Raw genomic sequence first — 21,323 nt, 5'->3', positions numbered from 1 at the left:
AAACATAAGTCCTTCCTATAGATTGTTTGACGTATCCAGTTGTCTACGTTATCAGCACACACATAATTAATCGATTCATCGTTAGATATTAAGTCCAATTGTAGTGTGTCTGCGAATTATATTGATAACTTTTAAACATAATAATTTTATAAGTTAAGAATAAGGAGAAATTATATCTTGCTAAGCAAATCGGATATATCACTTTCATCACGAATACATATGGACTTTTCACCATCTAATTTTTTAACAAGAATCTTTCCGTTTGACACCCATATGTATTTATACGCGCCCCGAAGATCCTTCTTTGTATTCCATAGCAGAGCTCGGGTGAATTTAGTGAGGGCTTCATTTATATATATTTTATTTGTTGCTGATCCCGTTGTGATGTCATTACTAGTTACACCCATCATATTCCGGCGTTGTGCTAGCCATTTATCGCGAGATTCCACTCCAGTTGATTTGAACGCCACGATTATCGGGGACGGCTTTGCGTCACTTTTTTGCACGCGGGTACTCGAAGCTCGCCTTACGCTCTCGATGTCCGATGTATTAACCTTCAAAGTTTGGGCAATATTCGATACTATCTCCTTCAGGTTTTCTCCAGGTACTTGTTCTATCCCTACTATTTCTAGGTTGTTCTTTAGAGAAGTTTGCTCGAAATCACGTATTTTCTGTTCTAGCGCAATATTGCATTTTTCTAGGTAGACACACTTATTATTGATATTATCTACTTTTTTCTCCAGCTTATTGATTTTTTCTCTTGATTTTTCGTGCTCTGCGATCAAGGTATCATATTTATCAGACAGCAAGCTGAGGCTCTGAGTGATTGCATCGAGATGTTTTTTAACTCCCGGTATTTCGCCAACTTTCTTCTGTATGTCCTTAAGAATATTTCCGTAGTCTTGTACCCTCTCCTCCTGCTCGTCTTCCTCCGATCCCTCATCCTCACAGTTATTACAGTAATTTCTGGTTTTCCCCAACTTTAAGTCTGCTACCAAACCCTTCACGCAATTCCTATGAAAAGTGCCCTGGCATGGTCCTTGGCATATGAAATGCAATCCTTTTTTTGGCAACACCTTTTTACATTTTTGGCACTCCATTTTAAATATTACGTAGTCACTTAAATATTATTTGACTTTAATCACTTTTGTTTACGTCGCACGCGCGCACTACTTGTAGATCGTATTTGACCTTGACGCGTGTGCGCGGGTCGACACTCCGTGCGAGACTCCAAATATACAAACTCCAGATATACAAACTCTTTCACTTGCTCCACTTTTTCTCCTCCAATCAAAATATTACATGCTGTCATTTCTTTCTCCATTTCAAAAACCAGTGTTTTAGTTTTACTTACGTTCACTTTCATTCCTTTCTCTTTTAAAGCTTCATGCATACAGTTTACCATCTCCTGTAACTCCTCCGCTGATGACGCCAGTATAACCTGATCGTCGGCATAGAGCAGACATTTGACGAGTAACTCATTCATCCTTAATCCACTTTTAGACTCTTTCAAATCTGTCAAACAGCTATCCATAAATAGGTTGAACAGCCACGGTGACGCAACACATCCTTGCCTAACGCCTTTCTCAATCTTAAACCACTCAGTGTGCGCTCCGTTTATCCTGACACAAGCACTCGAATCCTCATATAAGGATTTCAGTGCTCGTATTAAGAGACTGCTCACCCCATGCATAGAAAGTGCTGACCACAATTCATTCCTCTCAACTCTGTCATAGGCCTTTTCCAGATCTACGAATGTGCAATAGACTTTTTGACTCTTGGCCAAAAACTTTTCGGCTATGCACCGCAAGGAAAAGACCTGATCAGTACATCCCATTCCCTTTCGAAATCCCGCTTGAGCATCCCATATTTTGTCATCAGTTTCATTCCTGACTCTATTAATCAATACCTTAGCATACAATTTGCCGACGACGCTAAGCAGGCTTATACCACGATAATTTTTGCAGTCCAGCTGTGACCCTTTTCCTTTGTAAAGTGGCACGATAACAGCCTTACACCAATCTTTTGGTATTCGGCCGCTTCTCCAACACAAATTGAAAAGGCAGTACAACTGACTAGCTACTACGCCTTTTCCTGCTTTAAGCATCTCGACCGACACTCTATCACACCCAGCAGCCTTTCCCGCTTTCATACTCTTAAGTGCTTCCACAATTTCGAACATTTCAATTTCGCCTTCCATCTCATTCTCTTTTTTTTCGCTATAGCAGAAATCTTTCTTATTTCCTTCCTTTTTTTCAAATAAACTTTCAAAATAGTCCTTCCATATCTTTAGTACACATTCTTCTCCTTTCACAACGCTACCATCCTGGCATCTGATCCTAGTCAGCTCTCTGGTTATAGTATTTCCTCGGGCTGACCTTACGGATTTCCAGAATACTTTCAGATTTGACTGAAAGTCTTCTGATAGCCTTTTATCAAAATCCTCTTTATACTCTTCTTTCTTTCTAATCACAGCTTTCTTAACCAAATCTTTCATTTTCTTATATTCCTTACGTGCTTCATTCACATCTTCATCTATAACCTCTTGCATTCTTAAGTTAGCTTTTGCTGCTAACAAATCCAGCCATGCTTTCTTCTTTAATCGCACAAGTTCTTGCACATCTTTACTCATCCACGCATTTTTGTGATTTTTTCCTTTCCTTCTTCTACTTACACCACACACTTCAACAGCTACTTTCACAATTCTTTCTTTAAATTCCTTCCATCCATCTTCAATATCGCTCATTTCCTCTAAATCTTCAAATTCATCCTTCAGTCTATTAATATACTTCTTACCTACATCCATATCTTGCAAATTTTCTACTTTTACTCTTTCCAAAGCGCTGGTTTGCTCCCTTACCCTGTGCCGCCAGCGATTGAAGATACCCCTTATCCGGGATATCACCAGTAAATGGTCCGAGTCAATGCCAGCACCGCGATATGCACGGGTATCCAGCACTTTGTTCTTCAATCTTTCATCTACAATCACAAAGTCTATCATACTTTTTAAAATACCTTCCACTCTTGTGTAGGTGTGGATCTCTTTATGTTGAAACATTGAGTTCGACACAAAAAGATCCCACTCTAGACAAATTTCTAATACACTTCTTCCATTATCATTCACCTTTTCGTCACCAAACGCACCAAGCACCTTTTCATATCCATCACGCTTTACACCCACCCATCCATTAAAATCACCTAACATAATAATCTTCTCATTTGGCTTGGTAACTTTCAATACTTCTCTTACACTATTCCAGAACTCCTCGTTTTCGCTTTTTGCTGATGTTGTACCCCTCGAACCCACATCCCAAGGTGCATAAACACCTAGAACGAAGATCCGAGTGATTCCAACTTTCAGCCTAATCCATAGAAGACGAGGGCTGACACACTCATACTCATTCACGCACTCAGCCATTCGTGCAGAAAGAATTAGACCGACCCCTTGACAGCCTCGGCTGGTACTGGAAATTCCAGACCAATACGCCGTGTAAGGGCCGTGCTGCGTCGCGTCGCATCCTTTCCGCTTCGTTTCATTCACGCACAACACATCCAAACGTCTTTCATCCATCATCTGGCATACTTCCTCAATCTTATCCTTCATTCCTCCTCTTACATTCATCGTCGCAAAGCGGCTTTCAGCAGACCGCATACCGCTCCCGCCGGGAACGAGACGTGATGGGGTGCGGACACCATCGCCGCCATCTAGGTGCTCTTTCAAAAGATTTGCATCCATGCGATTCCCACGAGACGCTAGGGAAAAATTTTGTCCGCCCCAGCAGAGCCCCGCATGCCAGGGTAAGGCTAGCCATTACCTGGGGGTCGCCCAACCCCATGGCGGAAGTGGCACGCTCGAGACTAGGCTCGCCCCTAGCCATGCATCCATCGGCGCGGCAGACCTTAGATTGGCAGGGATTTACATTAAAGAGGAATCCCAAGTCTATCCCTTAGTCGGCTCTTACGACATCCGTGGGAAAGAGATGGAGTGGTCCTATTCTTTTGTAATGGTGCCGGGAACCACACGGCTTTTTACTTTTATACACATTTATTTAGTAAGTACTAAATAAATATAGGTTTACGGGTCATAATTACACACCGATTGAGTTCTCAAAATACGAAACTTGTGTTACTATACTATACTAACTCAAAGGATATTAACTATAAATACATATAATACTTTTTTAATATTAATTTATTTTATCTCGGGCCATTACTAGCTTTACCCGCAGCTTCGGCCGCGCGAATTGTGTGCAAATATACAAAAGAAGGTGTTCGCGAAGTCCACGGGAATATTAGTTTTTTCTGGATAAAAGTACGCTGTGTCCTTCTCCACACTCTTAATGAACTATACGCGAAATTTCAATAAGATTGGTTAATAAGATAACGCGCGAAGAGATAACAAATAAACAATCAAACTTACTTTCGCATTTATAATGAGTTGGGATACTTCAATTGATAAATTTTCAGAGCCCAAGGTAATCAGAAAAAAGTTCTTTTTCACAAATGCACCTTAAAGCAGAAAAATATTACATAATTTGTTATACTCTTCGGTCACGCATTTAACATATGCCGCCTTTAAATTAGTCCTACTTACTTTGTCTTTCAAAGATACGAATACTTCACAAATTCTAATATTGTCGATGGCGTAAATATAACCTGCGGAAACCTCCAAGGTTCAAGGCAGATTTTGTCTCTCACCGGATTACGTCACATTTAATTTTAATCCACGCTAAGCGAATTGATTAGTTATCTCATTGTACGGCCATTGAAGCGCGACCAATGACTCAATTTTGAAAGAAAAAAAAACAATGCATTTCGGAGGTGGGCCATCGCTATAGTAAGTTCTCATGATAGTTCCATTTTTAAAATGTTCACTTTTTTATTACACGAGTAGAATATAACCTGGAGCGGAATCCCGGGGTGGCCAATACAATATAAGTTCATCCAAAATAACGAGTGTTATAGCTGTGTTAGTAGCTGATTAAACAAGGAAAATGGTTTAGCATTTTTCTTTCATTTTATAAGAAATTCTACACCGACAAACGTATCTGAGGGCACGGCAGTGACCCCGGCAAGTCGAGCGCGAAGCAAACGCTGCCGTACCTACTATCCTTAACTGGAACCATTTCGCCTCATTTTGAGAACCTCTCGTTAAGACCAGAATGCAGAAATTCGTAAGGTACCTTAGACTTGGCACGATTTTGTCTAAACATTACTTTTTACTGATAAACAAGCAGCTCCATCGAGACTTGGCTATTTTTCACATAATGTTTTTGATGGTATACCTCATACCTTTGTCAAAGTAATGATGAGTTTACTAACACAATGATCACTATGTCTCCGATAAAGTAAAAATGTAAATTACATTATGCACCAACACCAGAGGAATTGACCGATAAGGCATACAAATGCATGTGATAAGAGCTTATTTCCATTTTAATTTATATTTATAGTTTATGTATTTAGTTTATTTATTATACACTAACATTTGTTATGTATGCTGCCCACCCGGTTCCATATTTTACCTTTCACTACCCAAAGGTTGGCTGGAAGAGATTGCTTGGTGATAAGTCCGCCTTTGCTCAACATATTCGTAATGTATGTATGTTTCTACTGCATAGGTGATTTTTTATAGGCAATAAAGATAGTATTGTATTGTATTTCAGCGTATATGCAGTTTGTAAAATTGTAAGTCCAATTTTACTTGATTTTTAACAGACTTTAAAAAAAGGAGTTCTCAATTCCACCGTATTTTTTTGTTAATGTTGCTGGTCCAGAAATTTATGTAGGTATCACGAACCTACTAATTGCCTAGGTACAATCAATTGTATAGGTATAGCTTTGTAGTGTTTTCTGAAGTCTGGTTTTTTCGAGATTTATATTTTAAGTGTGTCTTAAAAATCCTAAAATTCTTTCTTAACAGATGGCAAAATCATTATCTGTGTGCTCAATCAAGATTCTTCTTTAGGCGATATGACAGATAGTGACAGGTTGCTAGAACCTGTCACTATCTGAATCTCAAATTTCATCTTTACCCATTCGGCTGAACGTGACCTTCAAGTTTTTTTCGAGGCTATTGTTACTGGCCCTGTCTACTCAGTAAAGGGTAAAGACGTGAATGACGAATATAATCTTTGAATAAACTATATGAATTCTAATATAATTAAAAAAAACTAAAAAACTACGCTTTTATTGCTAATCAAACTAAAAAATAGAAAATAAAAATTAATGACAAAGGAATTCAGTAGTAGCAAGTCGAACAATCAGTTATAGTCAGTTGTAGTAGTAATTACCTCGGATTAAAATTATAACAAAATTAAATTTATAAACAAAACAATTTAAATCAGAGTAAAAAGCGTGGGGTGCCTGATGTAGTAAATATTAAAATCATTCTATTAGCATAATATTTATGACAAGAGAGTTATGAAAATGAAGTAAAATGCACCCCACGCTTTTTACTCTGATTTAAATTGTTTTGTTTATCAATTTAATTTCGTTATAATTTTAATCCGAGGTAATTACTACTACAACTGACTATAACTGATTGTTCGACTTGCTACTACTGAATTCCTTTGTCATTAATTTTTATTTTCTATTTTTTAGTTTGATTAGCAATAAAAGCGTAGTTTTTTAGTTTTTTTTAAACTATTATTTATTTTATATTTTTTAGTTCGATTAGCAATAAAACGGGTAGTTAACTATCTTACTAGAAAAGACTTTCGCAACCATGCGCCCATCGCCGGAGGTTTTCACAACTAACTAATTTTCTTAAAGTTATATGTGGCCTGATTGGATTAAATCTCATAATATTCTCATCATCATGATTCTTTTTAAGGCGATGGGCTTGCAACCTGTCACTATTTGAATCTCAATTCTATCTTAAAGCCAAATAGCTGAACGTGGCCTATCAGTCTTTACAAGACTGTTGGCTCTGTCTACCCCGCAAGGGATATAGACGTGATTATATGTATGTATGTATGTATGATGATTGTTAAACCCAGTTGAAAAGAATTTTATAGTGATAAATCACTGTTAATAATATTTTTGACTATCCAGCAAACGTAATAATTTTCGATTGTGGCCTTGCCAGGAATCAAACCACAAGATTAAGAGGCAGATTGATACAGGAACAAAAATATTTCAAACATACCTCCACTGCCTTTACAACCAGGAACGCAACAAAGACATCGTGGCACTTTTGTTGTAAAATCTGTCTTTCACAAAAACAAACACAAACTTGGGACTCCTATCTCAAATAATCAGGTACTTTTTACAGGAGTCCTATCTCAAAATATCTGCACAACACAGTGAACACAGTCAGAGTCCAATCTCAGATGATAAAATCACACGAATATCCGGAAGAACAAAGCTCGACTCAACGGAAGATTCCAAACTCCAAATAACGACAAGTTATCAGCACAAAACAAAGTGCAAATAGGTAAATACACAGGCACCGGTAAAAAACAACAGAAAGAAAGTTTACAGGTGTTCGAATCGAATTCAATCAAAACTTACTGCAAAACTTATTTGACATAAATAAGCTGTCACTCATTATCCAAACGAGTATTACAGTGTTGCTATTATAAATAGGCAAAAGATATCTAATGTTAATTCAAGAATTGCATTAATATGTTAAATACGTATTAAATATCGCAAAGTTCTGTAAGTAGTAACTTTATTCTTGTATTATTGTAAATTTAGTTGTTCAATTTTCATTTATTACTTTTGTTTTATTACTTATATTTTTTTTATTGTTTTAAAATATTCTACTTATTCTACTATGGTTTCTAATGGTAATTCTAAATGGAGCAATGCGATGAAATAAAGAAGCCTCAGGTTAATAGAAACATTATATGGAAATATATTACATCTCTTTTTGACTCATTATACGTCAGAACTTCTTGGTTTCTTGTATGGAGATTACTGGCACTGGTGCTATCTCTGTCTCTCTTACTCTCATACGAAGGATCTAAAAATGAATTTATTAATCCTGGCAGTTTTAATAAGGATAATGAGAAACTCTTATCAAAATATTGCATTGTCATCGGTCCTTGATACGTGTGCAAAGTTCAAAGTTGATCAGACGTTTAGAAATCAGTGAAAATTAAGCTCAAAGATTCCGTTACATACATACATACATACATACATACAACCCAAGCTAATAAAAGCGTAGTAAAAATGATATGTTCTTTATCGACCACTGATAGCGATAGATATTTATCGCGAATTCAACGAACTATGAATATATAGAGAGATTATTGTTGTAATGTTTCCTACCAATTCACTTCTGTTTTATCACTGTTCATGCACTTTGAAATAATAATATGTTACGGAAAATATATTAAAACAAATGCAACTAAAACTTCACTCTCTCTCTCGCTCTCTAATTTAGAACATAATATTTTCGATAAAACAATTACATTACTTATACATTTAATACAATCGGGACCTATAACAATTGTTTTTCAATATGGGTATCTACATATATAAGACCAACAGAAGCCGAAAATATGATTTTTAGAATTTCTGTCTGTCTGTTTGTTTGTACTCGCAAAACGAAAAAACTATTTCTCAGATTTAAATGCAGTTTTTTCTGATATAAGGCTTGATCCAACTTAAAAAACTGGTGTACAAAAATACCTTTCCACCCCTCTAAGGGGAAATACAGGGGATCAGTTTTTTTGTGTACTTTTAACGGCGAATGAAGTCGCAGGCAATAGCAAATGTTTATATCTTTCTGCGAGCATAGAAACAATGTTTCTCAAAACAAAACAGTGAGACAGCATCATCATGTCATTTGTTTACAAGAGAAACAGCATTTATTGCAGAAATTTAAACTTATTGTCATAACAATAGAAACGATTATTCAATGTTTCCAATATGTCGTCGTAACTCAGGGTTTTCGCACTGATGTGATAAGTTGCTACTTACTCCAAGGTAATGATTATTTACTTTGTTAGCTTACAGACGATTTTAAAACAACACAACATAAGGATATACGTATTTTTTGTTTTATAAAGTCACATATAAGTAACTTACAAAACTAAAAGAACCGCCTTCTTTAGATTGATTCAGACGAGTCATTTGATTTGGTATAATTTCTCACTAACGCTTCTAAAATTGACATTATTTATTCCGTTGGGAATCACTAGGACAAATTCTCGTGTTTGATCTTGGTTATAACTGAGTAGGTAAAGTCACTCAATCGAAATTGGTCCAGCGGTTTAGCCATATTATATTTATTTCAAACTGTGAAGTAAAATAGGAATAAACGATAAAAAAATCGAGTGAGATTAACTTTTGACTGTTCGAAAATTACTTACATAATTATTCAAAGTAATAACAGGTTAATCCAATTAATCCAAATAGTCAAAAACCATGTATACGGCTAACTTAACCTCAAGATACGAGTTCAATTTTCTAAGCTAATCATAAAAATCACATAAATACAATTTTTTTTTAATTCAATCAATTTATTCATCGAATCCGCGAAAAATTTATTAAAAATTAAAAAAAAACTAATCCTCAGTTTTTTTTAAACAGTATGTGCTGAATACTGTTTTTTTATTTCAGACTGGCCAGTTCTATTTGTAATGCTCCCAAACAGAAAGACTTGGTAGCTCGCATCTATAATGACGGGGGTACCACACAACCCCGTTATGGAGATAGTGGGGTAGCACGGTGCCGTGGGCAGTGCCCACTGCATGTCAATTCTGCTATTTTATTTTAATCCGAAACGGATCTGAAACGCATTGATTACAACTTTTGGTATTCTACTAACAATTTGTCAAAACGAAGCCGTAACGCATTGGTTACGCAGCCGAAACGGTTTGGTTGTCGTATTCTGCTAAAGGACACGTAACCTTCCGTTTGCCGTTCGGCTATTATTTCGTATTCTGATAAGTTTTTGATAGTTGGTCCGGCCAAAACGCAACGGTTCTGCATTGGTTGAATTGTCCAAAGTTACGGTTTTGCATCGGCAGCAAATAACCAACCGCTTCCGTTTCATTTGCGTTTCAGCTATCAACGTAAAGTTACTGGAATACCGTTTGACAATATAAACGCAACTGTAACCAAGCTGAAACGCATCCGAACTGTTTCGGTTAACAAATAGCAGAATTGGCCTGCTGATGGGCAACCGAGCGGTGCAGTTGCAATAGGGATGCTGTCATTTTGTTGCACATTTAAGTTTAAAAATATAACTAATACTAACATCCAGCTGAACCGCAGAGCTGAACGGATGTGCCCATGGAGTATTTTCGACAAATCTGGCCCTGTCTATTTTGTAAGGGATTAAGACGTGATATTATATTGAGTTTATGTATCCGTGTGTATTATTTTATACATAAGTACATAAAATAACGCGTCTTTCCCAGAGGGGTAGGCAGAGCAGCGACTATATATCTTTCGCTTGATTTATGAATACATCCATATCTCTCTTCATATATGTTCGTAAGTGGTAAGCATATTTATTATTATTTATACCCTGTAGCTCAAAAGACTATGGTTAAATTTAGACAATTTTGTCTGAACTCGCCAGAATGTATCCTATTCTAAAAGTTTAAGAATCGTATTTCAATGTTCTTAAATAAAAAAATACTGGCTGGTTTATATATTTTTTGTTTTCAAATCTGGCAACCCTAAATGCTGACATTGAGACGTGCTCGGCGTGTTATGTTGCTCGCTTGTTCACGCTTCCGACTTTCCTTTTAGGAAAAACTTATTTGCACACACATTTTACCCTATTGAGCAAAGCAATTTTGAGTTAGGAATAACTTTTCATAATTTGTAAACAGATAAATATCTATAGGCACTTACCTACCTAAGTTGTTGCTTCGTGAATCAAATTGAAATATTCATTCAAAAATTTTATTTTCACCGTATTTTTCACCAAAACCACGAAATCGATCTGATTGAAATTTAGCTTAAGTAATATTATTAGTATGTACCTATATTGTGGCGTACGAAAAATAATATATGGCTTTTTGACGCGAACGGAGCTTTGGGCAAAAATTATGTCGTTTCTCGTTTTCTTCTTCCTACAATATGCAAAACTTCTAACATTGTGTGAATCGTATAAAATTGAAAACAAAAAGTATATAAAAAAATCTTCCGATACCGGGAATCGAACCCGAGCCTCCTGGGTGAGAGCCAGGTATCCTAGCCACTAGACCATATCGGATATTAGGGTAAGTGCTGAAATTATAGTTTAAATACAGAATGTAGAACAGAAATTTATTTATAACATCTTGTAGATGACGTCATCATGAAAAGACAAATAAAATTGTGTTACCCGTGAAGGTTTTTGCATAAAACAAATACAATGTAATTGGTTCAGATTTTTTTACTATTCTTAACTTTTTATCTCTACACTATATCACGTATATATATGTAGATAATTAATTTATATAAGAGACATTGAACTCATGTGTCACAAAGGTTAATTTTAACTCGCAGTAGAAACTACTGACCTAAATGTTAAAATAATTCAGTATAGTTCGTGTGCACAAATATGACACGGGATATTTTTGACAACTAGACACAGGCGAAGTGCCTGTTGATATCGCAATATTTCACAAAATAATATTAGATACTTATTGGAGAGATAGCTGGTAATCAGTTTATCCCACTAGTCCAAATAAGTGGTGCCATGGCCTACAAGTGGGACGATTTGGCCCATCATCTTGGTACGCAACGGTAGTAAGATTGTCCGTGACAACGGAGGTCCCAGGTTCGAATCCCGGCCATGGCATCATGAGAACGAACTTTCTCAGATTGGCTTGGGTCTTGGATGTTAATCAATAATATTATTGGGGGAACCCCATACAACAAATGTGTTTTTTGTATTTTTTATTATTTCTTGACATCATATCATCTTCATATCATCAAGCCAAACAGCTGAATATAGACGTGATAGTTAGATAGTTAGATAGATAATTATATAGGCGTGTTTTATGTATGTACGTATTTTGTGGCTCATGTTCCATACATACATATAATCACGTCTATATCCCTTGCGGGGTAGACAGAGCCAACAGTCTTGAAAAGACTGATAGGCCACGTCCACCTTTTTGGTTTGACGATAGAATTGGGATTCAAATAGTGACAGGTTGCTAGCTCATCGCTCATGTTCCGTCACCTCAAAACTTTATACTCCTTTTTAGGCAGTCATGCAAAAAACCACAGAGCTCATTGACATGCAGTGTGTATCAATTCAGGGAATTGATGCCAATAGGGTCAATCTGCGAATGGATTCAATGCACCTACAGTGGTATCGCGAATCTGATGAGATTTTGTACGGTAAGTGTATATACAACTAGCGACCCGCCCCGGCTTTGAACGGGTAGCATTTACACGTATAAACCTTCCTCTTGAATCACTCTTTCTATAAAAAATATACTGTGTAAAAATCCGTTGTGTAGTTTTGAAGATATAAGCGTACATACATACAGACATAGCGACAGACATCGGAAGCGACTTTGCTTTATATTGATGATTATTATAGTGATGCTTCCAACATAATGCTCTTATACGTTGAAAGGTATTTAGTTAATTGTAATAATAAAATGACCGTGTCATGACATAAAGCTGAGTGAAACCTTTTTAGTACATAGCATATATCTAAGTTAGAACAAGATTTTTCAGTTTATAAGTTTTTAACTTCAATAAAGTAATTTCTTTATTTCTAATACATAATTACAGACATATAGTCACGTCTATATGTATGTTTATCCCTTGCGGAGTAGATAGAGCCTACGTAGAAAAGACTGATACGGCCACGCTCAGCTTTTGGCTTTAAGATAGAATTGAGATTCAAATAGAGACAGGTTGCTAGCCCATCGTCTAATTTATGCCTATTTCTAAAGGAATTTCTGCCAGCAGGCTCACGACAGGAAAATGCATAGAAAGGCATTGGCATGTACTACATAATTTTGAAATACTTATACAATCTTACATAAAATTATGTATATACATATAAGTAGGATAATAAATTAATCTAAAACGTATTAATTTATATTAATCTATGTCAAATAATCAAACCTCCACGAAACATGCAAATTGTGAATGTATTATTGTGGCTGTATGGCTCTATCTACCCCGTAAGGGATAAAAATGTAGTCATTTGTTCGCTGTCACACTAAGATATTTATGCGCAACTTTTGACGAACGGGATTAGAACCGAACTACTCACAAAATGGTCGCTACGCTAAGTGAAAATGATCATGAATGTATTCAAGACATGAGAAATGAATGTATTTACACACTAATTGGGAACGAAACCTTAATCACTGTTAGTTTTTACTATGTACAGTACAAACAAACTCAACCTCATTCGTGAACTAAGATTCATTACCTTCAGTTCATTCAATCATTAATATTCATCCGAAATTCAAAAATGTCTGTGTAGTAGTAGTACACAAGTTAGCTGTAATAAATATCAGCTGTTTTAATAAATCATTGTAATAATTTAGACTTGCAATTTCAACAGTTATTCTTACCTACTAAATAAAGTATGAAAATGTTGTTTTTGTAATGTGAGGTAAAAAAAGTGTTAAAAAGTTTATTATTATATGTACCAAAAGAAACATTTTGTGTTAGTTTTATTTTTTGAGGCAGTTAAACACCGTTGGTTTTTTCTTATTTACACCGGAGGCATCAAATTCCAAAAATAATAACATTGCATCGGCCGGGAATCGAACCCGGGCCGCCCGCGTGGCAGGCGAGCATTCTACCACTGAACCACCGATGCTTACATTCAATTTTCGAATATTGCACGTACATTCTATCTAATTGTTGTATGAACATCTGCTTCGAGTATTTACGCAACATGTTATCGACTTCAATATTACTAAAGAAATAATGTCAGTGACCCGGCAGCAAATAAAAGTAATTTCCTCATCCGTATGAGTAGGTATTCGACTTTATTATAAAGTAGGTAAGTACAAAGATTTAACAGAAGTCATGTCATCATGCGTTTTTACATGAAATGCTAAGCCGAGCGATATCTGTAATAATTAGTTGTGTGAATATCAATAATATTACAGAAAAATGTTAATTTACAATCTTTTTAACCATTGCATGGTTACATCTCTGGGAAGGACCCAACCAGGACAAACTTCAACGAAAAAAACCTGAAGATCAGACTATTTCTGATCAACTTACCATTAATCCAACAGCTTTATAAACGCTAAACCCGTCTGTGCGTTAATTAAAACGTTAAATAAAAATACAATTTTATCTAGCTAGGCAAAAAGACTCTCAGCTAATTAAAAGTGGAACTAAAATAAAAAGGAAACGATGGAGGCAAGAGCTAGTAAAGTAGTTATGTTACGAGAGGCCCTAGAATAGCTAGGGTTGCCAGCTGAAAATATATTTTACAATATTAATAGTTTCATTTTTTAAAAATTGAGTATGTATAAGTATAAGGTCTAAGGTGGTACTTAAACGCAAGCTCACAGTACCGCTTACGTAAAACGAAATACCATTGAATCCAATTCCATTGCCATTGAATTCTAGTTCCTATTACAATGATTCCCATTAATTGAACTGAAATATTGACTTGTCTTATTTTTGTTGAATATTCAGTGCGTACCGAGCGTCAATTTTGACAAGATAAGAAATTATTTAAAGTGGTTAAACTACTTCGCAATGATTTATTGTCAGAATTGTTGCTCGGTACGGTACATATCTACTAAAAATTCGATAAAAACAGTTCGCAATGCCATATGTCCTTTGTGTAGGGATGTACAACGGCTAACACACAGCACGCACGACGCTGTTTTTATCGTGCGACAAACTATCGCTGCCGCAGCGATAGAAGTGCACTGACGGATTAGTCACTCGCTCAAGATTAGAAAGCAAACTGACAATATTATGCAGAGTACACTATTAACTTGTGCATCTGACCGTTACAAGCCACTTGGTGAAAATTGGCCAATTTCGCGCCAACCCTATTTAATTCCCAGCTGACATTTCCCGGGGCTTCAGCGCGACCCAGTTTCGGAACCGCTGGAAAATATTGCTGCGTTTCGCTCACAGATGTAGATAGAAATAGATACCCCGTGGGTATCTTATGGTGAGGGAAAACGTCGTGAGGAAACCTATACATTCAGAATGGATACAACCACCAAGTCGTAAAGGGTTTAAAACAACTTATAACATTAAACATTGCTTGGTTCTAATTTTTATCTACACCCGCTCTGTATGAAAACGCAACTTACCGATAATTTACCTTGTAAGTATGATAGTAGTAGTTTGGTCTTTGGGTTTTGAAACAAAGCATACAATAGGAAACTGTTTGATAAATATGATGAATGCAAAGGATGACATGAAATTGTTGAATTGATTAGGTATTGTGCACTGAACTTCTACAACCGAGAAAATTGATTTTGCTGTATCAATTAAGTAGTCACTTATGTACTTGTAAAAATTATTTGATAAAAAAAGTTTAATTAAGGTTTGAAATTTTCTAATGACTTCACAATAAGTACAAAAACATTGACAAGGTTTTTAGAAATAAATGTCGCTGTCTATTCCCGCTGAATGGGTGACGGTGTCTATTTCAATCCACATCTCTGGTTTCACCTGTCGAGTTTTATTACTAAAAACCTCAATGGCCAGAAATGTTTGTTTGTTGAATTTGGTTCGGGCCCGTGGAATATGACATCACCGTAAGTTAATAGGTTTATATTACGTCACTGAAGTGGTGGTGTCGCGTGTCAGCCGATGGTTTATTCGGATCTATTCCCTTGTCGTTTTTGTTTAAATGGAACAAAAATCAACTTGTTTTTCTTATTAAACACACGGCCGTTTCACTTCTTTCAATTTCGGTCTTCATTCTGTACTTAAATTTGACATTTGATAGCAAAATCATTCCGTCACCATAGCATATAGAATTTGTACTCCTGGTTGCTAGCTTCATAACTCATATTATTATGTAAAAAAAAAATCCATACAATAACATTTGATAATGTTACAGGACAGATTACGATGGGAACACATAATGTATGAAAAATATTAGGAAACTCGTAAATACTGACCCACATTATACCGATCAAACAATCGATACTTTTCGATAACAAACGAAATGATGAGAGCCCCCTGGGGTAGGTCCGGCCGTGATCGGCATTCGGAGGGTTGATTGGTCCACGGTTTTGTGATACTAGTGGACTTTGGCCACGCCCGATATAGAACTATACAGCGATATTTTGAATTCATTACATTATATATACATACATAGATAATGCCTTGTGGCGTTTTGGGTAAAACGTCGCAGGTAAAAAATTGATAGAATAAAGACCATCTTTATTTGGACTAGCTTTACAAGTTGTAAGAAGACGTGGGTTTAGCTATAGACACCAGCTCCGGCAAGTAGCCAGCGGATAGCGAGCTACTTAACTAGGTGAACGCTGTAAGTAGTGCAAAGTCTTTCCCTCCGGGGCAGAGACTACATCCTTTCCACTTGCCTCGATCCCTGCATGCTTCTTTCGCTTCTTACACATTCATAACTCTCTTCATGCAAAGTCGTCGGTTTCGGGTAATGTTGACCTGACCTTTTGTCAGAACGTCTTTGATTTGGTACGTTCGTGGAGGCCTTCCAACTCCTGCAGTCCCATTTACGCTTTTTGTATATTTGCTTAGTCAACCTGCTTTCATTCATCCTCTCGATATGATCAAACCATCTAAGCATTCCCTTTTCAATTCCTGTTACTATATCTTCTTTCACATCACAACATTCCCTTATCACGGTGTGCCTTATCCTGTCACTCAATTTTGAATTGAAATTTTTGATCATACTCCTAAGCGCTCTCACTTCAACCATTATGCGTCATCATGATTTTCATAAAATCAATGACTTTAGTCCAAAATTTCGGTTGTGCCTCGACAGAACAGTCAGTCACCTTTCCTTTTGTAATACTTATTTATTACACCTAAACAATTAACACGTGTTTGCAAATATTTAAAAATTTTCCGGGTAGGTAACCAACCATGTACAAGGTTTTTTTAAGCAGTTCGTTCACCTTTTGTTTCATATTATTTACTTAATCGATGTAATGACTACAGAAACGTATAGTATTGTGAACATTTTTTTTATTAAAAAGATATGTTATTTGTGTTGGTTACCAATCGGCTACCTATATAGCTGCTAGACTAGATATTAACTTATGGTCTCGCCAATTTTAAGTTGGATTAAGCAGATTGAAGAGTGATGTTCACTTAGGTACTTTCCCATTTAAAATTTATGATACCTGGCATTTTAGAATAAGATAAATTAATTTTTTTTCATCACTACTATTCCATCATGGAAATTATTTTAAACTAGCTGTGCCCGCGACTTCGTCCGCGTGGAATAGTTATTTTGGGCATCATCGAAGCCCTCTAGGATGAATAATTTTACCCGTTTTTTTTCACATATTCCATTATTTCTTTGCTCCTTTGAGTTGCAGCGTGATGTTATATAGCATAAAGCCTTCCTCGATAAATGGTCTATTCAACCCAGGAACTATTGGTTCAAATTTTTCAATTCGAACCAGTAGTTCCTCAGATTAGCGCATTCATACAAACAAACAAACTATTCAGCTTTATAATATAAGTATAGATAACCATTATAAATTCTGTAGTAATAATAGTGTCACATGGATTTTATACGACTGATGATAGAATCTCAGAATACCTGAGCTAAGGTCCTGTAATCATTTGAGGATAGAATTCGAAAATTGCTTCGCTCAAAGCATGCCGCTCGTCCTGTAGAATTTTTTGTGATTATGGAAGTTTAAGGAATTTTCTGTGAGTACCAGTAGTTGAGTAGGTGCGTGTAAACAATATGAGTTAAGGGTTTATATAAAAATCTTCCTCCGTGGTTCAGTGGCTCCAATTCCTCCAATTTGGGATCATAGCATGATTATACAAAATAAATTGCAAAAATCGCTATATTATACCAGTCACGTGGTGTCGTGTGGTTCCCGGCACCAATACAAAAAAGAATAGGATCACTCCATCTCTTTCCCATGGATGTCGTAAAAGGTGACTAAGGGATAGGCTTACAAACTTGGGATTCTTTTTTAGGCGATGGGCTAGCAACCTGTCACTATTAAAATTTCAATTCTATCATTAAGCCAAATAGCTGAACATGGCCATTCAGTCTTTTTAAGACTGTTGGCTCTGTCTACCCCACAAGGGATATAGACGTGACCATATGTATGTATGTTGAATTATTATAGTTTAAATCCTATCCATCCCATTACTTACACCACCATCTGATGATCAACGCACGCGTATACTGTTACCATATCATCAAAGTACACGAATAATTTCCCAACGATCGGTTCGTGTACAATGTACCTGAAATTGGCGGTTGGAGCAACGATTCTCAGTCCTGTATTTTGAACTTGGCCTCTTATTACCGTGTGCGCCGTCGGCGTTCTGCTATTACTAAAAATGCTGGTGTTCTCATGGATTAGTGGATTGTTGGGAATGGGGAAGTTTCCAATAGATTTTTTTTTACTGAATTGTGTTGTTTGGATAGAGTAGCACTATAGGATAAATTTAATGTTTTTAGTGTCAATATTTTTTTTTAAACATGACGAGCTCTTTCCACTACATTTACGTTATCAATGCTATACACAGCTTATTTAATGTCTTTTTTTACTCAGTCAAGATTAGTTCAATATGTATGTATAAAACATAACATTTTTTGCCAAATTAATTTTCTCAAAGAACTCACAACAATTTGTGTCACTCTCTCCATCTCTTTTCCATGGATGTCGTAAAAGGCGACTAAGGGATAGGCTTACACACTTGGGATTCTTTTTTAGGCGATGGGCTAGCAACCTGTCACTATTTGAATCTCAATAATATCATTAAGCCAAATCGCTGAACGTGGCCATTCAGTCTTTTCAAGACTGTTGGCTCTGTCTACCCCGCAAGGGATATAGATGTGTCCATATGTATGTATGTATGTATGTTGTGTCACGTTTGCTTGGAATTTAGCATTTTACCTAAACCTGTCACTATTTGAATCTCAATTATATCATTAAACCAAATCGCTGAACGGGGCCATTCAGTCTTTTCAAGTCTGTTGGCTCTGTCTACCCCGCAAGGGATATAGACGTGACCATATGTATGTATGTTGTGTCACGTTTGTTTGGAATTTAGCATTTTACCTAAGAAACTTTGCCATCTCCTCCGTGCATGTCCGCCGGCGGCTGTGATTACTGAAATGTCAGGTGTTCTCATGCCACTTCCCGGAACGATGTTTTGCATACTCTCGAGCATAAAATATGAACCTCTTGCTTAATCAGATAGTTAAAATTATAATTTCGCACGAAGAATTCCAAATGACCCCAATTTTTGGATGATATGGTGTTATAACGGTCATCGTTGAAATGTGTGGCGGGTAATTTTTGCAAATTAAAAAAAAATGTGAAATCCGGTCTCTCTTTGCAATTATATGATGATTATCCTGAGTAATATTAGCGGGCTCTGTGCTTTATTTAATGGCTTGCATTAAATTTTCATTTCAACTTAAGACGGTGCTCGATTTTAAGTTGTCTCGTAGTTATAATTCATTATTTTTAATTATTTTTTATTACAATTTATTATTATTGTTTTATGTTAAAAACAAATGTTAGAAAATTGGGTGATTTTTTGCATTGCTACCACAAAAATTCTGAAATTCCAATGTAAAATTTGTCAGTTCAGAAAGTAAGCATCAGCATTTAATTTGAAAATTTTGCCTTCATTACTTAAGAACCCACTTTTCCGTTTCAGGTAAATCAGCATTCGGTCCGTCGTTGAATAAATTTACGTGAATGAAGCGATTCCTATTTGCTGGGTAAGCAGATCTCAAATTTTTCACTCAACCTTTCTCAATCCTTTCGCGTCCAATATTCAAATACGAACGGATTGAAATGATAATGCTGTTGGGGTTGTTGTGCCATCTTTTTCTCCGATGTAGATCCGTCTCTTTCTCTCTTGTAATTTAATAGAATTTTGATTTCAGTTGCATTCTTAGTTGTTGGTTTCAATGCAATGTTAGTTTCGCCTTTCTCTGTATTAAACACGTAAGTTCAAATTGTAAAAGGAAAATCCAATTGTATAAGAAAAACGCTACGGAAGTTAACATTTTGTTAATCAATTGGTAATACTTTCGTAGTTGTGTCTACTATTAGTCAACCAACAACCACCCAACTATGTCTGTTCAAAAAGACCACCTCTCTACAAAATGTCTGTACATCAATCAAATGCAGCTAAATAGAAACAAAGGCGTCCCAACCTTCCACTTTCGCACGTAAAACCTTATCTTCGAATTGCACTGAGGAAAGTGGGTCGGCCTAAGGATAGCCCGAGGGAATGCTGAATTTTGTCATTCCTGGAAGTGGGTCGACGATCAGCGGTGACATCTTGTTTTTGTTTGACCCCAGTTGGTCAGTTTTGGTTAATCTGTTGTCCCGTGTAAATCCCGGCATTATAGAATATTCCATATATTTCCATAAGTGTCGTAAAATGCGACTAAGGAAAAGATTAATAAACTTCGGACTCTTCTTGTAGGCGATAGGCTAGCAACCTGTCACTATTCTCGAATCTTTATTCCATCACTACTTGTGTGCTCTTACCAAAATTCCAACACGGAATTTTTTTGCTTCACGCGGGCGAACCTACTAGTTTGAGTATAAAATGCATAAGTAATTTGATTAGAAAAACTACTTTGGATATTATGTATATATAGTAGTTGGATATTATGTATGTATAGTATTCCATCATTGAGTCATACAGCTGAGCGTGGCTTTTAAATCTTATCAAGACTTAAAAGCCACGCTGTTGGCTCTGTCTACCCCCAAGGGATATAGACGTGATAGAAATACAGCCTGAAGGGTTGGGAGGCTCTCAAACTCCCACTTTAGCACGTAAATCCTTATAACCGAGGAAATTGGGTCGGCCTAAGGATAGCTGACACTTTGACAGCCCTGGAAGTAGGTCGAGTATCTGCAGGGATGGCATCTTGATATGGTTCATATTTTGTTTGAGGAACTTGTTTAGTTCGAGTTGGTTTTATCAAGAAGACCAAAAAAGTCTATCCGTGGATTTTATTATGGATTTATTAAAAACCGGTGGTACTAATCTAATGCCAGTGTTTTTTCGGCTGTTCGTTTATCGTTCAGTCATCAATTATAATTTTTTAAATGAAATAAGATTCTTTGTACCCTTGCCATCAGGTAATGGGCCCAACAAGTAACTGTTTATTCTAACCCCAGCCTATAACAGCTCTTAACAGCTAAGTTGCTTTTTATGCACTGCACTAACCTAATAATATACTTCTTATT

General features: G+C 36.3%; 3 protein-coding genes and 2 non-coding genes across 6 annotated transcripts in view; 2 read left to right on the top strand and 3 right to left on the bottom strand.

The window, feature by feature from the left end:
- The window catches only part of LOC106141364 (uncharacterized), a 382,952-nt gene that overhangs the window by 11,665 nt on the left and 349,964 nt on the right, over window positions 1–21,323 (top strand). The window lies entirely within an intron of this gene.
- LOC106137109 (putative acyl-CoA-binding protein) overlaps window positions 1–21,323 on the top strand; it is a 347,495-nt gene that overhangs the window by 117,776 nt on the left and 208,396 nt on the right. The gene's annotated exons all lie outside the window — the stretch shown is intronic.
- Window positions 15–1,217, bottom strand: LOC132901790 (uncharacterized). The gene has a single exon (XM_060944357.1). It carries the CDS (start codon window positions 1,098–1,100, stop codon window positions 171–173), a length of 930 nt encoding a protein of 309 aa, XP_060800340.1. The 5' UTR covers window positions 1,101–1,217; the 3' UTR covers window positions 15–170.
- Trnae-cuc (transfer RNA glutamic acid (anticodon CUC)) lies at window positions 11,111–11,182 on the bottom strand. The gene has a single exon. It is a non-coding gene; the product is annotated as a tRNA-Glu (tRNA).
- Window positions 13,680–13,750, bottom strand: Trnag-gcc (transfer RNA glycine (anticodon GCC)). Its single transcript has one exon. It is a non-coding gene; the product is annotated as a tRNA-Gly (tRNA).

The sequence above is a fragment of the Amyelois transitella genome, chromosome 5, assembly GCF_032362555.1.
Source record: "Amyelois transitella isolate CPQ chromosome 5, ilAmyTran1.1, whole genome shotgun sequence".
NCBI classification, from domain to species: Eukaryota; Metazoa; Arthropoda; class Insecta; order Lepidoptera; family Pyralidae; genus Amyelois; species Amyelois transitella.
Note: the sequence above shows the minus strand (reverse complement) of the source record. Positions and strands in the feature narration are given on the sequence as shown.